General features: G+C 42.0%; 1 protein-coding gene across 1 annotated transcript; it reads left to right on the top strand.

The window, feature by feature from the left end:
• Window positions 1-184: 184 nt before the first annotated feature.
• LOC122936257 (gastrula zinc finger protein XlCGF26.1-like) lies at window positions 185-11,161 on the top strand. Its single transcript, XM_044292373.1, has 2 exons — window positions 185-241; window positions 9,158-11,161. Exon 2 carries the CDS (start codon window positions 9,190-9,192, stop codon window positions 10,480-10,482), a length of 1,293 nt encoding a protein of 430 aa, XP_044148308.1. The 5' UTR covers window positions 185-241; window positions 9,158-9,189; the 3' UTR covers window positions 10,483-11,161.
• Window positions 11,162-15,855: the final 4,694 nt, after the last annotated feature.

The following is a 15,855-nucleotide window of genomic DNA, read 5'->3' as shown; positions in this document are numbered from 1 at the left end:
CCTATACACATCTATATAGGGGGGTCCTGCAGTCATAAAGGGGTCATAGATGGTGGGGGTCTCTTCTGTGGATCTGTTAGATTTCCCACCTGTCTGCTGTATTGTCCTGAATTGTTACAGATGACAAATCAGGGGGAAGATGTGACTGATATTAAAGTGGAGGATGAAGAAGAGCGGATGATGGGCGATCCCCCGTGTAAGAGTGAGGTGGAGGAGGACATTCCAGTCCATGTGACCACAGGTATGGAATAATGAATGGAGGAAGTGAATTGGGAGGTTTCTTCAGGTGAGGCTCCACCTTAGAGCTGCAGTAAAGGAGCACTCCGGGCAGTGACCCCTGTGTTATGTGCAGGAGTGGAGGGAGTTGTGACTGCACATAGACATCCTCTCCGAGCTCTTCTCTCCATCTTCTCATGGTCCCGGCTGGACACTTAGCATCAGGTTTTGGGGGGCACCGGCTGTGATGAAAGCTGCAGTATAAACCTGCAGATACTTGGGGTTCCTGCAGTCACATCGCTCTGTACAGATTATTGTAAGAGTGTTTTTATAGTACAAAAGTAGAAACGCCTAGAAATTCTTCAATAAATGTCGCAATCACATCACCCAGAGAATACAGTGATTAGGTCGTTCATGCTGTATGGTGAACTCTAAAAACAAAACCCCAAAACAATGGGGGAATTGCTGCTTCTTTCCATCTCTCTTCCACAAGAAATATATTCATAAAAATTATACGATTCATAAATGGTGTCTCAATTACCAACATCCTTTTGTCCTCTGAGTGACAATCAGGACATCAGCTTTTCTGGTTTCATATGTGGCAAAAAACTTGATGGTTACAGTATTCTCACAAGAGGCAACACGCTGTCACGGCAAGTAGGGATAAGAGGAACACCAGGTAAACAAACAGCAACAGGTAAACAGACTAGGCCCCAAAGCTAGGGAGGAGGGAATGGTAACCTCCTAACAATCCCTGAGCCTCTCCCTGACTTCTGACAGTATAAGCAAGTCCTGATGGTGAACAAACTCGTACACTGGAACCTAAACCCTGCTGACACTGTAGCAAACCCTAACTTAGGGAGAGGGGAATGAGACAGCCGGTACCTTCCACCATGAAGGGCCCAGTGTCTCCCTGAGACCTAGAAGCAACGCATGTAAAAAGGAGAATACAGGAGGACTTAGCTTGAGATGAGCGGGAAGAAGAGGATCCACAAACAACCAGTATAGAACTCCAGAAGGAAAATATCAAAATATTTTTTTATCGTAGGTACACTTCAACTGTGAGAGACCAGTGTAATGGTGCAGAACCTCAAACAACCACAATGGTGCAGAACCTCAAACAACCAGACAGAGTTTAAACAATGGTGGATTTATTTAATGACGGTAGTACAGTCCAGACCAGAAATCCTATGCAGGTAATCAATCCAAATAATAACTTGTGCAGCAAAACTCTCAAGGGACAGCCAGACCAGGCCAAAGTTCATATGCACAGAAATAGTCTGTGTAACGTAGTACCTGGGGACGAGACATTTCCAGGGTCCGATCCGAGGTCCAACACGAGACAAACTGTTCCACATAGAAGTTTCCCACAGGCAGTCTCTAGAGATGGATTGAGGAAGTCAGAGGTCATGCACATGTAGTCTGGAAGAATGTGAACAGCAACATACACCTGGGTTCTCAAAACAACAGTGGGCACTGACCAGCCAGGGAGATCACCTCTTAAACACCTGCTAGCCAATCACAGAGTGCCATGTGTCTATTCCTCATAGGCCATAAGATTATCCTAATCCCTGACACTTGTGCGGCCTTGGCTGGTCATTGATCACTTTACCCATGCCTGCCCTCTAATCTACTAGAGTTTATGTACAGGTATATTCCCCATCAGTGCCCCGCGTAGCGAATAAGATGCGCGTACGTTCGGCCGTGTAACCCTTTGCGAACCTCCTCTCAAGCGTGCACGCAGACGCTCAAGCGGCCCAGCATGGATACGCAGTTGTGTCGGTACAGACGCCAGAACTGCGTCCATCTGCAAAAGAGTCAGAACCGAAGATTCCGCAGGCCCAATGGGGTCCCCTGCAGGCCGAGCTCCATGGGAATTCCTGGGGGCCCCAGTGGACCGTGAAACAGGAGGGTGTCTTACAACCAGAATAAATAAAAAATCCAGAAAATCACATTGTATGATTATTCTTTTTAATAATTAATTTGCATTTTATCACATGAAATAAGTATTTGATCACCTACCAACCAGCAGGAATTCTGCTCTCACAGACCTGTTTTTCTTTAATAAGTCCTCTGACTCTGCACTCATTACCTGTATTAATTGCACCTGTTTGAACTTGTTACCTGAATAAAAGACACCTGTCCACACACAATCACACTCCAACCTCTCCACCATGGCCAAGACCAAAGAGCTGTCTAAGGACACCAGGGACATAATTGTAAACCTGCACAAGGCTGGGATGGGCTACAGGACAACAGGCAAGCAGCTTGGTGAGAAGACAACAACTGTTGGCGCAATTATTAGAAAATGGAAGAAACACAATGAATGTCAATCTTCCTCGGTCTGGGTCTCCATGTAAGATCTCACCTTGTGGGGTAAGGATGATTCTGAGAAAGGTCCGCAATTGGGCCAGAACGACATGGGAGTACCTGATCAATGAACTGAAGATAAGTAGGACCACAGTCTCAAAGATTACCGTTAGTAACAAACTACGCCGTCCTGGATTAAAATCCTGCAGGGCATGCAAGGTCCCCCTGCTCACGCCAGCACATGTCCAGGCCCATTTGAAGTTCACCAATGACTGTTTGGATGATCCAGAAGAAACATGGGAGAAGTTCAAAATATAACTTTTTAGTATCAACTCCACTCGTTGTGTTTGGAGGAAGAAGGATGAGTTAAACCCCCAAGAACACCGTCCCAACCATAAAGCATCACAAGATTCCCTCAGTAACCGCATTAAAGATGGGTCGTGGCTGGGTCTTCCAGCATGACAATGACCCAAAACACAAAGCCAAGGCAACTAAGGAGCGACTCCTTAAAGGGTTTCTGTCACCTGAAAAATGGGTATTAAGCTGGCTGACATTAGCGATGTGCTAATGTCAGCTGCACATAATAACTATCTTAGCGCCATCTCATTGCCTAAAGCCTTTATTGTAAAAAATGAACTTCTTTTATAATATGCTAATTAGCCTCTCCTGCTCCTAGGGGCTCTGTTTGCCCACCTCTTTTCACTCCCTTCTCTTGATTGACAGGGCCAGGTAGCGCAACTCTCCTCCCGCCGGCCGTGTCTGCAATGTAAATCTCGCGCCGTTCAGTATTTGGGGCAGGCGCAGTGAGGGAAGGACGCTCGGCGGCTGTTGGCTTATAGCGCTGCCCTGTCAATCAAGAGAAGAAGGGCGTGAAAATAGGTGGGCAAACGGAGCCTCTAGGAGCAGGTGCAAGGCCCCCCCCCTGCTCCTAGACGCTAATTAGCATATTATAAAAGTTTCTTTAGGCAGTGAGATGGCACTAATATAGTTATGTTTAGCTGACATAAGCACGTCGCTAATGTCAGCCAGCTTAATACCCATTTTTCAGGTGGCAGAAACCCTTTAAGAAGCATTTCCAGGTCCTGGGTGGCCTAGTCAGTCTCCAGACCTGAACCCAATTGAAAGTCATTGTAGCCCAGCAAGAGCCCCGAAACCTGACAGATGTAGAGGAGATCTGTGTGGAGGAGTCGGCCAAAATCCCTGCTGCCGTGTCTGCAAACCTGGTCAAGAACTACAGGAGACGTCTGACCTCTGGAACTGCAAACAACGGCTTCTGGACCAAATATTAAGTTCTATTTTATTTATTGTATCAAATACTTATTCCATGCAGGACCAGGACATTTTTTGCAAATCTGGCCAGTGTCATTTTATGTGGTGATAACTTTAAAACGCTTTGGTTTATCCAGGCCGTTCTGAGACGGTTTCTTCGTCACATATTATACTTCATGACACTGGTAAAATGGAGTCAAAGAAAATCTTTTTTATTTATAAAAAAATACCAAATTTACCAAAAATTTTGAAAAATTTGCAAATTTCCACGTTTAAATTTCTCTACTTCTATAATACATAGTAATACTGTTGAGGAAGGGTTGAGACGTATGCATATATATCCATGCATGCCTGCAAACACGTGCGGGCATGTATGGTATATATGCATACATTAACCACCGCATCATGGGATGATGTGCGCAGATGTGCCCAACATCTGCGCACGTCTGCCCATGGGGATCCCCAGGGGCTCATGGTGGCCCCTGTGGGATATATGTGCTGGACCCCCTTATAATGTAGGGGCTTGTGCCCCCTTATAATGTAGGGGCTTGTGCCCCCTTATAATATTCCTTATAATGTAGGGGCTCGTGCCCCCTTATATAATCATGTGCCCCCTTTAGATATTTCTATGTCCTAATATTAATGTATACATGTGTATGGATGTGCCCCAAGCATCCATACGCATGTATATTATATATATTCACCCCTCCTACACCTGAAACCAGGTGCATCGGTGTGAATGGGCCCCAAGCATTCACACCAATGCAATCTGGCTAATTGCATCAGAATGACCGGACGAGGGTCCGGTCATCCTGATGGATACAAAGAGCTCAGATTCAACAGAATCGGAGCCCTTTGTTCTAAATGCTAGGTGCTGCAAGCGGGCGATCAAAGGCGTCTCCTGCCTGCCGCGCGTCACCGATGTGCTGGCCGGCGCAGTGACGTCATATCACTGCGCCGGCCCACGTGGATGATGGGGGCGCGCGCGCGTGCCCCCTGGTGGGCGGCGCGGGAGTGCGGGCCGCCGGGGATAAATATCCGGCGGCCCCGGCACTCAAGAGGTAGGATCGGGACCCCCCCCCCACCTGGAAGAGGAGCGCATCCTGCACTCAGGAGAGGCCCCCGACCGGACCCAGGAGAGCGCTTCCTGCGCTCAGTAGAGAAGAGGATCGGACCCCCACCTTAGCAGAGCGCATCCTGCGCTCAGGAGCAGACCCCTGGACGCGAGCAATATAACATAAGTATCACCCCCTTATTCCCTGACCCCCTGCTCTGATTTATCCCCAATCCCACCAACGATCCCTACCACTATCCCACCAACGTACCATTAACCCTACCCTATCTCTAATCCCACCACCCTAATGCCTTAACCCCTTTCCTGCCAGAACCCTTGATAACCCCCTTACCACAAGCCCAATATAACCCCTGATATCCCCTATCCCACCAACGATTCCTACCACTATCCTGACCCCCCCTGGTTAACCCCTGCATCCCCTGGTTAACCCCTGATCCCCTGGTAACTACATTTGCAGGGTATACTGTGTAGCCCTGCAATACTGTATTTGTGTCGGTGGCCTGCATAAACCCCTGCAGTGCCACCGTTAACCCCGTAGGGACAGTGAGTAGACAGACGGGTGGGTTATTGTTATATACTTGTATGTGTGAACTGTATAGTTAGTTTATGGGTGGAATCTGGTAACGTGTAGTGTAGTTTAGGATTGTATATTTAGTGCTGTATTGTTAGTGTATTGCGTGGGTAGTGTATTGTAAGTAATAAATACTGTGTTACTTGTAACTATCTGTGTAACGTGTAGTTATTGGCGATAGTTCAGTAAGGCGCATGCAGCTAGCATAGTGATTAGTGTAAAGCATAGCGAAAGTATTGTATTTATTATATAAAGGCATAAATAGGCGGAGTCATCACTAGACGGCTCCTCCTATTTATGAATACTAATTATCTATATTTGCATAAATATTGGTGATTAATAGTCCCCCTTTACAAATACCTACAAAAAATGTATTACTTTACATTCCCCATATGTCTACTTCATGTTTGGATCATTTTGGGAATGACATTTTATTTTTTAGGGATGTTACAATGCTTAGAAGTTTAGAAGCAAATCTTGAAATTCTTCAGAAATATTTTTGGGGCAGATTTTCCATTTTAATAATTTTTTCCCAGTTAGAAAGCAAGGGTTAACAGCCAAACAAAACTCAATATTTATGGCCCTGATTCTGTAGTTTACAGAAACACCCCATATGTGGTCGTAAACTGCTGTACAGGCACACGGCAGGGCGCAGAAGGAAAGGAACGCCATACGTTTTTTGGAAGGCCGATTTTGCTGGACTCGTTTTTTGACGCCATGTCCCATTTGAAGCCCCCCTGATGCACCCCTAGAGTAGAAACTACAAATAAGTGACCCCATTTCAGAATTTACAAGATAGGGTGGCAGTTTTGTTGGTACTATTTTAGGGTACATATGATTTTTAGTTGCTCTATATTACACTTTTTGGGTTGTTTGTTTCAGTTTTACATAACAAAGCATTTTTTTTTTTATAATTTTTTTGTGTCTCCACATTCTGAAAGCCATAGTTTTATTTATTTTTTGGGCGACTGTCTTCTGTAGGGGCTCATTTTGTTCGGGATGAGATGACGGTCTGATTGGCACTATTTTGGGGTGTGTATGACTTTTTAATCGCTTGCTATTACACTTTTTGTGATGTAAGGTGACAAAAAATAGCTTTTTTTAAGCCGTTAGATCATGTGATATTTTTATAGAGCCGGTTATTACGGACGCGGCGATACCTAATATGTATACTTTTTTTTTATTTATATAACTTTTACACAATGATTTCATTTTTGAGACAAAAAAAATCATGTTTTAGTGTCTCCACAGTCTGAGAGCCATAGTTTTTTCAGTATTTGGGCGATTATTTGGGGTAGGGTATGATTTTTTTTTTGGGATGAGATGACGGTTTGATTGGCACTATTTTTGGGTGCGTATGACTTTTTAATAGCTTGGTATTACACTTTATGTGATGTAAGGTGACATAAAATGGATTTTTTTTACACCGTTTATATATATATATATATATATATATATATTTTTTTTTTTTTTTTACGGTATTCACCTGAAGGGTTAGGTCATGTGATATTTTTATAGAGCAGGTTATTATGGACGCGGCGATACCTAATATGTATACTTTTCTTATTTATGTAAGTTTTACAAAATAATATCATTTTTTAAACAAAAGAAAATAGTTTTAGTGTCTCCATATTCTGAGAGCCATAGTTTTTGCTGTTACACTTTTTGTGATGTAAGGTGACAAAAAATTGCTTTTTTTTACACCGTTTTTTTTAATGGTGTTCATCTGAGGGTTTAGGTCATGTGATATTTTTATAGAGCAAGTTATAATGGACGTGGCGATACCTAATATGTATACTTTTTTTATTTACTTAAGTTTTACACAATAACAGCTTTTTTAAAACAAAACAAATGATGTTTTAATGTCTCCATATTCTAAACCATATTTTTTTTTTTTGGGGCGATTGTTTCATCTAGGGGCTCATTTTTTGCAGGATGAGGTGACGGTTAGATTGGTACTATTTTGGTAGGCATACGCCTTTTTGATCGCTTGCTGTTGTACTTTTAGTGATGTAAGGTGACAAAAAAATTGTTTTATTTAGCACAGTTTTTATTTTTTACGGTGTTAGGGGTTAGGTCATGTGATATGTTTATAGAGCCGGTCGATACGGACGTGGCGATACCTAAAAAAATGTTTTACTTTATTTGGGGAAAATGACGTTTTTTTTTATTATTTTTTTTACTTGAAACTTAATTTTTTGCTGGGAAAACTTTCTTTTTTTTTTATCACCTTTATTTTTTGTCCCATTTCGGGACTTCAACTTTTGGGGGTCTGATCCCCTTTACAATGCATTCCAATACTTCTGTATTGGAATGCATTGGCTGTATGAGTAATACTGTGTGTATTACTCATACAGCTTTCTGCCTGTGAGATCCAGGGGGCAGGATCTCACAGGCTTGTCACCGGGAAGGCAGCGCTGATGCCTAAGGAAGGCATCGCGCTGCCTTTCCTGCTATCAGGTATCGGGTCCCTGTCACAGCAGCACGGGGACCCGCTAGCCACTACAGTCGCCGCCCGAACCACCCGGAAACGCTGCAAACCGCAGGTCTAAATTGATTGATTTCAGCAGGCACCCAGCTCCGATCACCGCCCGCCGCACGGCGGTGATCGGAACTACACATGACGTACTGGTACGTCATGTGTCCTTAAGTACCAGGACAACATGCTGTACCGGTACGTCATGTGTCCTGAAGAGGTTAAAAATCATACAATGTGATTTTCTGGATTTATTATTATTTTTTTTTTATTCTGTCTCTCACAGTTGAAGTGTAACTGCGATGACTTATTTTCCCAACTGTACATGTTCTAGATGCTCCTACCTAATGGTGCATGGCAGAGGAAGTTTTTCTTTTTTCTCTTTCACAGCCTTCCCTCTTCCCCAGTCATTACCAGTAGGGCTTGTACAGAGAACATTAGTTCTGGGAAGCCACTTACCTTTCCTTTTCTGCCCCATTTCCTTTTCAATTCCAGCCTGTGACAATCAGGTGGCGATTTGGGAGGTTACCATATTACCTAGTTGTCGGAATGTGCCTAAATTGCCACCTTGGAGCTACCAAGGGTTGGAGGAAAGCAGAGACCTTTTTTCAGTATTGGAAAGCATGGGGGTCTCTCTGTCACCAGGAGTACTATCATTAGATAGGTCAGGCAGGCTATTTCTTCAGCTTATGATAATCGGGACCTTCCTGGATTTCAGCGAGTATTAGTTGCTGAAATACTGTCAGATTCCGTCTCCCGTTGCTTTCAATTGGAAATACACACCGTAGTTTATCTGCTGCAGACTTTTCTGCACACCGTTTCTAACATCATGTTACAGGAAAATGAGATGCACCTTTTTAGTATGGTTTTGTTATGTGGATGGAGCTGAACCTGTGGGTGTATCCAAGTTGTGCAAACTGCAAAAGGTTCTTAGAAATCTGAAGGTCAGATTTGGATTTCTGCTGGGGATTCTATGGCAAATGTATGTCATATTTTTCTCTTGTGTGTAAGTCTGGAATCACACATGTAGTTTCTGTGGCAGATTTTTTTTTAGCTAAATGCAGGAATAGATTTCAAAGGAAGGGCTTATACTTTTCTCTTCTGCTGGATCCATTCTGGATTTGGCTATATATACTGCATAAAATCTGCATGTGTGTATCCAACCTCATAGGAACATTATAAATGTATCTACTTTATGAATTGTGCAACAAATCACAAAATCTATTTTGAATCCTAACAGAAAATCCCAGTAATAAATCTGAGGGAAACATCATGTTATCGCTAGACTATAAAGTAGAAGATGAAGATATCATGCATCGCCCTTCAGGAGAAAATCACATTACCCTGATTGTATATCCAGGACTTCCCAGTACAGATCTATCATATAATCCTCCTAATCATGAGGAACCATCTCCTGACCAATCACAGATTGTAACCACAAATATTGGGCAGAAAGGAGGTAAAAGGTATCAGTGTGAAAAATGCGGAAAACAGTTTACAAAAAGCTGTAATCTATATACACACAGAAGAATTCACACAGGAGAGAAGCCGTATTCATGTTCAACATGTGGTAAATGTTTTACAGGTAAATCAGATCTTCTTAGACATGAGAGAATTCACACTGGAGAGAAGCCGCATTTATGTTTGGAATGTGGGAAATGCTTTACCACTAGATCAGATCTTGTTATACATAGGAGAATTCACACAGGAGAGAAGCCATATTCATGTTCAGAGTGTGGGAAATGCTTTACTGGCAAATCAGGTCTTGTTATACATGAGAGAATTCACACAGGAGAAAAGCCGTATTCATGTTCAGACTGTAGGAAATGTTTTACAAATAAATCAGATATTGTAAAACATCAGAGAATTCACACAAGAGAGAAGTTGTATTCATGTTCAGAGTGTGGGAAATGTTTTACAACTAAATCAGATCTTGTTATACATAAGAGAATTCACACAGGAGAGAAGCCATATTCATGTTCAGAATGTGGGAAATGCTTTACAGGCAAATCGAGTCTTGTTACACATCACAGAATCCACACAGGAGAGAAGCTTTACTCCTGTTCAGAATGTAGAAAATGTTTTACAAAAAAATCAGATCTTATCAGACATGAGAGAATTCACACAGGGGAGAAGCCGTATTCATGTTCAGAATGTGGGAAATGTTTTACAAACAAATCAAGTCTTGTTCTACATCAGAGATATCACACAGGAGAGATGCCACATTCATGTTCAGATTGTGGGAAAGGTTTTCCATTTAAATCAGAACTTTTACAACATGAGAGAATTCACACAGGAGAGAAGCCATATTCGTGTTCAGAATGTGGGAAAGGTTTTACCAAGAAATCACATCTTAATCAACATAGTAGAATTCACACAGGAGAGAAGCCATATTCATGTTCAGAATGTGGTAAATGTTTCACAGAAAAAAAAAGTCTTTCTACACATCATAGACTTCACACAGGGGAAAAACCATATTCATGTTCAGAATGTGGGAAAGCTTTTACACACAAATCAAGTCTTGTTCTACATAAGAGAATTCACATAGAAGAGAAACCATTTTGATGTTTTGTGTAAAAAATAAAATGTTTTTTTGAGGAAATCAAAATTTAAAATCATCCGAGAATTCACTCCTAGAAGAAACTGTTGAGAATGTGGAAATATTATGAGACAAAAATAGGATTCTTATTTCACGAGTCCTTCTTTACGGTCAGCGCAGTGATGATGAATTGTCCCCATGAACCTTGCTTCTTCGTACAGTATTCATACCTCCACCCACACGGCAGGAGCATTCAGAGGGACATAGTGTAAGGGGAAGCACACCACTTGGAGATTTTATGTAACAAATGTGGACATATCGATATTTTATTTTACTTCATACAGTATGTATAGATAAAGTGGTGGAACAGAGCAAAACAATAAAAATGATATGATATTTGCAGTAATGCTAACCATTAACCCCTTGGTGACCCATGGAGTACTAGTACATCAAGATGATCGGACAGGCACTGGAGCAGTGCGCTCGCAATTAATGCAATGGCTTGGCAGTCACTGACAGCCGGGCCTCTGCTGTATCTGCCGGCATCGCTGTAAACAATTGACCCTTTTGTATATAGGTCAGCCCTGAACGCGGCATACACGGTCTTGCTGAGTGTTTCGGGTCCCTGCGCTGCAGTGACAGGGACCCGATGGTTGAGAAGGCCTTCAACGGAGCCTATGAGATCCAGCCTTATTAGGCTGGGTCTTCTAGGCAACTGTGAAGGCAGTGCTCAGACACAATGCATTACTATACAGGATGTATAGTAATGCATTGTAGAGGGGATCAAACCCCCAAAAATAAAAAGTTTAAAAAAATTGTGTTTTTCATAATAAAAAAATTAGTTTCAAGCCCCTTTTCCCTAATAAACACATAAAAAGTTGTAAAAAATAGGGGGGAAAAATGAAAAACTGTATATAAGGTAGTGCCGCGTCCGTAACTACTGGCTCTATAAAAATATAACATAATCCACCCTGTCAGATGAATGCCATAAGAAATATTTTTTATACAAGCCGTGCCAAAAATTTTCATTTTTTCATCACAAATAATGTAATACCAATCAATCAAAAATACATATTTATCCCAAAATAGTACCAATTAAACTATCATCTCCTCCCGCAAAAAAAAATTAGCCCCTACATAAGACAATCGCCCGAAAATGGAGACACAAAAACATACATTTTTTTCTTTCAAAAATTATTTTATTGTGTTTAACTGAAATATATTTCTACAAAAGTTTCACATGATCTGCCCCCTCAGGTGAATGCCATAACAAAAATGTAATAAAATCTGTCAAAACAGCCAATTTTTTTGTCACCTTGCCCCATAAAAAGTAATATTGAATACCCAAAAATGGTACCAATAAAAACTTTTTTGGCAAAAAACAAGACGATCGTCAGAAAAATAAAACGGTTATGGCTGTCAGAAAATGAAAACACAAAAACATGATATTTTTTTTCAAAAATGCTTTATTATGTAAAACTAAAACAAAAAAATATAATAGTAGACATATTTGATATTCTCGCGTCCGTAACCACTTGGTGTATAAAAATAGTACTTGATCTAACCTGTTAAGTGAACATCGTAAAAAAAAAATATTAAAATAAAAACCGTGACAGAACAGCCATTTTTGGGTTATACAACGATCAAAACTCATATGATACCCCAAATAATACCAACAAAACTGTCACTTTATCCCGTAGTTTCAAAAATGAGGTCACATTTTGGGAGTTTCTACTGTAGGGTGCATCAGGGGGCTTCCAATGTGACATCACATGGTCCTTCACATGATCTTTTACCATCGTGATGGATCATGTGATGACCGGAGTGACGTCACCACAGGTCCTTTGACTGTAATCAGCAAAGAAAGAGACAGAAGAGATGTCGGGCTGCGGGATCAAGTGGATTAAGGTAAGTTAAATTATTATTATTATTTTTTTAACCCCTCCAGCGCTATTGTACTATGCAGTCTGTATTTAGAATGCTATTATTTTCCCTTATAACCATGTTATAAGGGAAAATAATAAAATGATCGGGTCTCCTAGCAACCGTGTGTGAAAATCGCACCGCATCCGCACCCGCACTACATTCACTTCTATGGGGCCTGCATTGCGTGGAAAACGCACAATATAGAACATGCTACGATTTTCACGCAACGCACAAGTGATGCGTGAAAATCACCGCTCATTTGAACAACCCCATAGAAATGAATGGGTCAGGATTCAGTGCGGGTGCAATGCGTTCACGTCACGCATTGCACCCGCGCGGAAAACTTGCTTGTGTGAAAGGGACTTAACACTCCCAGCTAGAGAAGCTTCTACAGTTTTCCTCCTCATGGAGTGAGATTGCGACTTATTTGCTACTGGAGTCGTAATAATAAATCTGGAGTGAAACTCATTAACATAGCTGGCCACACCCACTTTCCCACCCATATTAGAAAACTGGAGTGAGCGGTGTAAAAATGCAAAAAGTCACAAAATTGTGCGCTGAGTGTAAAAAGTTGCAAATTTTTTTGCACAATCGCTTACATTTTGCTCTAGTGAGTGCAAAAGTCCCAAAAGCCCTATTTTGTGACTTTTTGATACCAGAATTCTAGATAAATTAAGGCCATGGTGCCTATAAAACAGTCCAACAAAATCCCGCCCTCCAAAAACCATATGTTGCTCCTTCCCTTCTGCGCCCTGCCCTGTGCCCATACAGCAGGTTACCACCACATATGGGGGGTTCTGTAAACTGCAGAATCAGGGTAATAAGTATTGAGGTTTGTTTGGCCGTTAACCCTTGCTGTATTAGAGGAAAAAAAATATTAAAATGGAAAATCTGCTAAAAAAGGGAGATTTTGAAATTTCATCACCATTTTCTTTAATTCTTGTGGAACACCTAAAGGGTTAGCAAAGTTTAGAAAGTCCATTTTAAATAACAGAAGTGCTGCCTGTAGAATACTCATTCGGCTGAACCAACCTCGTATGTGTATGGCGGGAGTCGGAAGAGCTCACCGTTGGCTGAACGGTTGTCTGACACAGGGGCGTTGCTAGGGTCTCAAAACCCTCAGCAGTAATAAGACCCCCATAGTGCTCTTAGTAGAAATAAGGCGGATCTATAAGTCCCTCCTATAGAGCCCCCCAGCAGTAATAAGAACGCCTAATGTCCCCTGGATTTGCTGTGCCCCTGTAGGTATAGTCCTCCCTTCCCCATACAGTCCCCTGTAACATACCATCCCATGTAATTAAAGAGGACCTTTCACCGATTATTACACTGTGAACTAAGAATACAGACATATAGAGCGGCGCCCGGGGATCTCACTGCACTTACTATTATTCCTGGGCGCCGCTCCGTTCTCCTGCTATGCCCTCCGGTATCTCCGCTCACTAAGTTATAGTAGGCGGAGTCTGCCCTTGTTCTTCTGTAGCGCTGGCCAATCGCAGCGCAGAGCTCACAGCCTGGGAGGTTATTTTCTCCCAGGCTGTGAGCTCTGCAATGCGATTGGCCAGCGCTACAGCAGAACAAGGGCAGACTCCGCCTACTATAACTTAGTGAGCAGAGATACCGGAGGGCATAGCAGGAGAACGGAGCGGCGCCCGGGGATAATAGTAAGTGCAGTGAGATCCCCGGGCGCCACTCTACATGTCTGTAGAGGGGCGCCCTAATACCACCTAATATACCAGAGTCCACAGAAAATCTATTACTAAACGAGATAGACGAGGCGGCAAATCATAATGAGGTGGTTATTATGGGGGACTTCAACTACCCAGATATAGACTGGGAAACTGAAACTTGTATATCTCATAAAGGAAACAGGTTCTTGGCAATAACCAAAGACAATTACCTCTCCCAACTGGTTCAGGACCCGACTAGAGGGACGGCCATACTGGACTTAGTATTAACCAATAGGCCGGACAGAACAACAGATGTGCAGGTTGGGGGACACCTGGGAAATAGTGACCACAAAGTAATAACCTTCCAATTATCATTCAAAAGAGGGTTTCTACAGGGAGGAACAAAAATACCAAACTTCAAAAAAGCTAAATTTAGCCAACTAAGAGAGGCCATAGGCCAAACTAACTGGGACAAAGTCCTCAAAAATAAAAATACAGCCACAAAATGGGATATCTTTAAAAACATCCTAAAATCTCATTGTGAGAGGTACATACCGTATGGTAATAAAAGGTTAAGGAACAAAAAGAAACCAATGTGGATAAATAGAACTGTAAAGAAAGCAATAAATGACAAAAAGAAAGCATATCATTCACTGAAACAGGAGGGGAGCACGGAAGCACTGAAAAACTATAAGGAAAAAATAGAACATGTAAAAAACAAATAAAAGCGGCCAAACTAGAGACCGAGAGATTAATTGCCAAAGAGAGTAAAACTAACCCTAAAATGTTCTTCAATTATATAAATGTTAAAAAGTATAAATCTGAAGGTGTCGGCCCTCTACAGAGTAATGAGGGGGAAGTCGCAGAGAGCGACGAGGAGAAAGCAAAGCTGTTAAATATTTTTTTCTCCAATGTATTCACTGAGGAAAATAAATTGTCAGATGACATGCCGAATGCAAAAATAAATTCCCCATTAAAAGTGTCCTGTCTGACCCAGGAAGAAGTGCAACAGCGACTTAAAAAGATTAAAATAGACAAATCGCCAGGACCGGATGGCATACACCCCCGTATCCTAAAGGAATTAAGTAATGTCATAGCCAGACCCTTATTTCTGATATTTGCAGACTCTATACTGACAGGGAATGTCCCACAGGATTGGCGCATGGCATATGTGGTGCCAATATTCAAAAAGGGGCCAAAAACAGAGCCTGGAAACTATAGGCCGGTAAGTTTAACATCTGTTGTGGGTAAACTGTTTGAAGGTTTTCTGAGAGATGCTATATTAGAGCATCTCAACAGAAATAAGCAAATAACGCCATATCAGCATGGCTTCGTGAGGGATCGGTCATGTCAGACTAATTTAATCAGTTTCTATGAGGAGGTAAGTTCTAGACTTGACAGCGGCGAATCAATGGATGTCGTATATCTGGATTTCTCCAAAGCATTTGACACTGTACCACATAAAAGGTTAGTATATAAAATGAGAATGCTCGGACTGGGAGAAAACATCTGTATGTGGGTAAGTAACTGGCTCAGTGATAGAAAACAGAGGGTGGTTATTAACGGTACACACTCAGATTGGGTCACTGTCACTAGTGGGGTACCTCCGGGGTCAGTACTGGAGGGGTCACTGTCACTAGTGGGGTACATCAGGGGTCAGTACTGAAGGGGTCACTGTCACTAGTGGGGTACCTCAGGGGTCAGTATTGGGCCCTATTCTCTTCAATATATTTATTAATGATCTTGTAGAAGGCTTGCACAGTAAGGTATCAATTTTCGCAGATGACACTAAACTGTGTAAAGTAA

The sequence above is a fragment of the Bufo gargarizans genome, chromosome 4 (assembly GCF_014858855.1).
Source record: "Bufo gargarizans isolate SCDJY-AF-19 chromosome 4, ASM1485885v1, whole genome shotgun sequence".
Taxonomy (NCBI): domain Eukaryota; kingdom Metazoa; phylum Chordata; class Amphibia; order Anura; family Bufonidae; genus Bufo; species Bufo gargarizans.
The sequence above is the reverse complement of the archived record's forward strand: the minus strand, read 5'-3'. Positions and strand labels throughout refer to the sequence as shown.

What these genes read in the sequence shown, in the direction of transcription:
- LOC122936257 (XM_044292373.1), top strand. Translation starts at nt 9,190, where the DNA reads ATGTTATCGCTAGACTATAAAGTAGAAGATGAAGATATCATGCATCGC.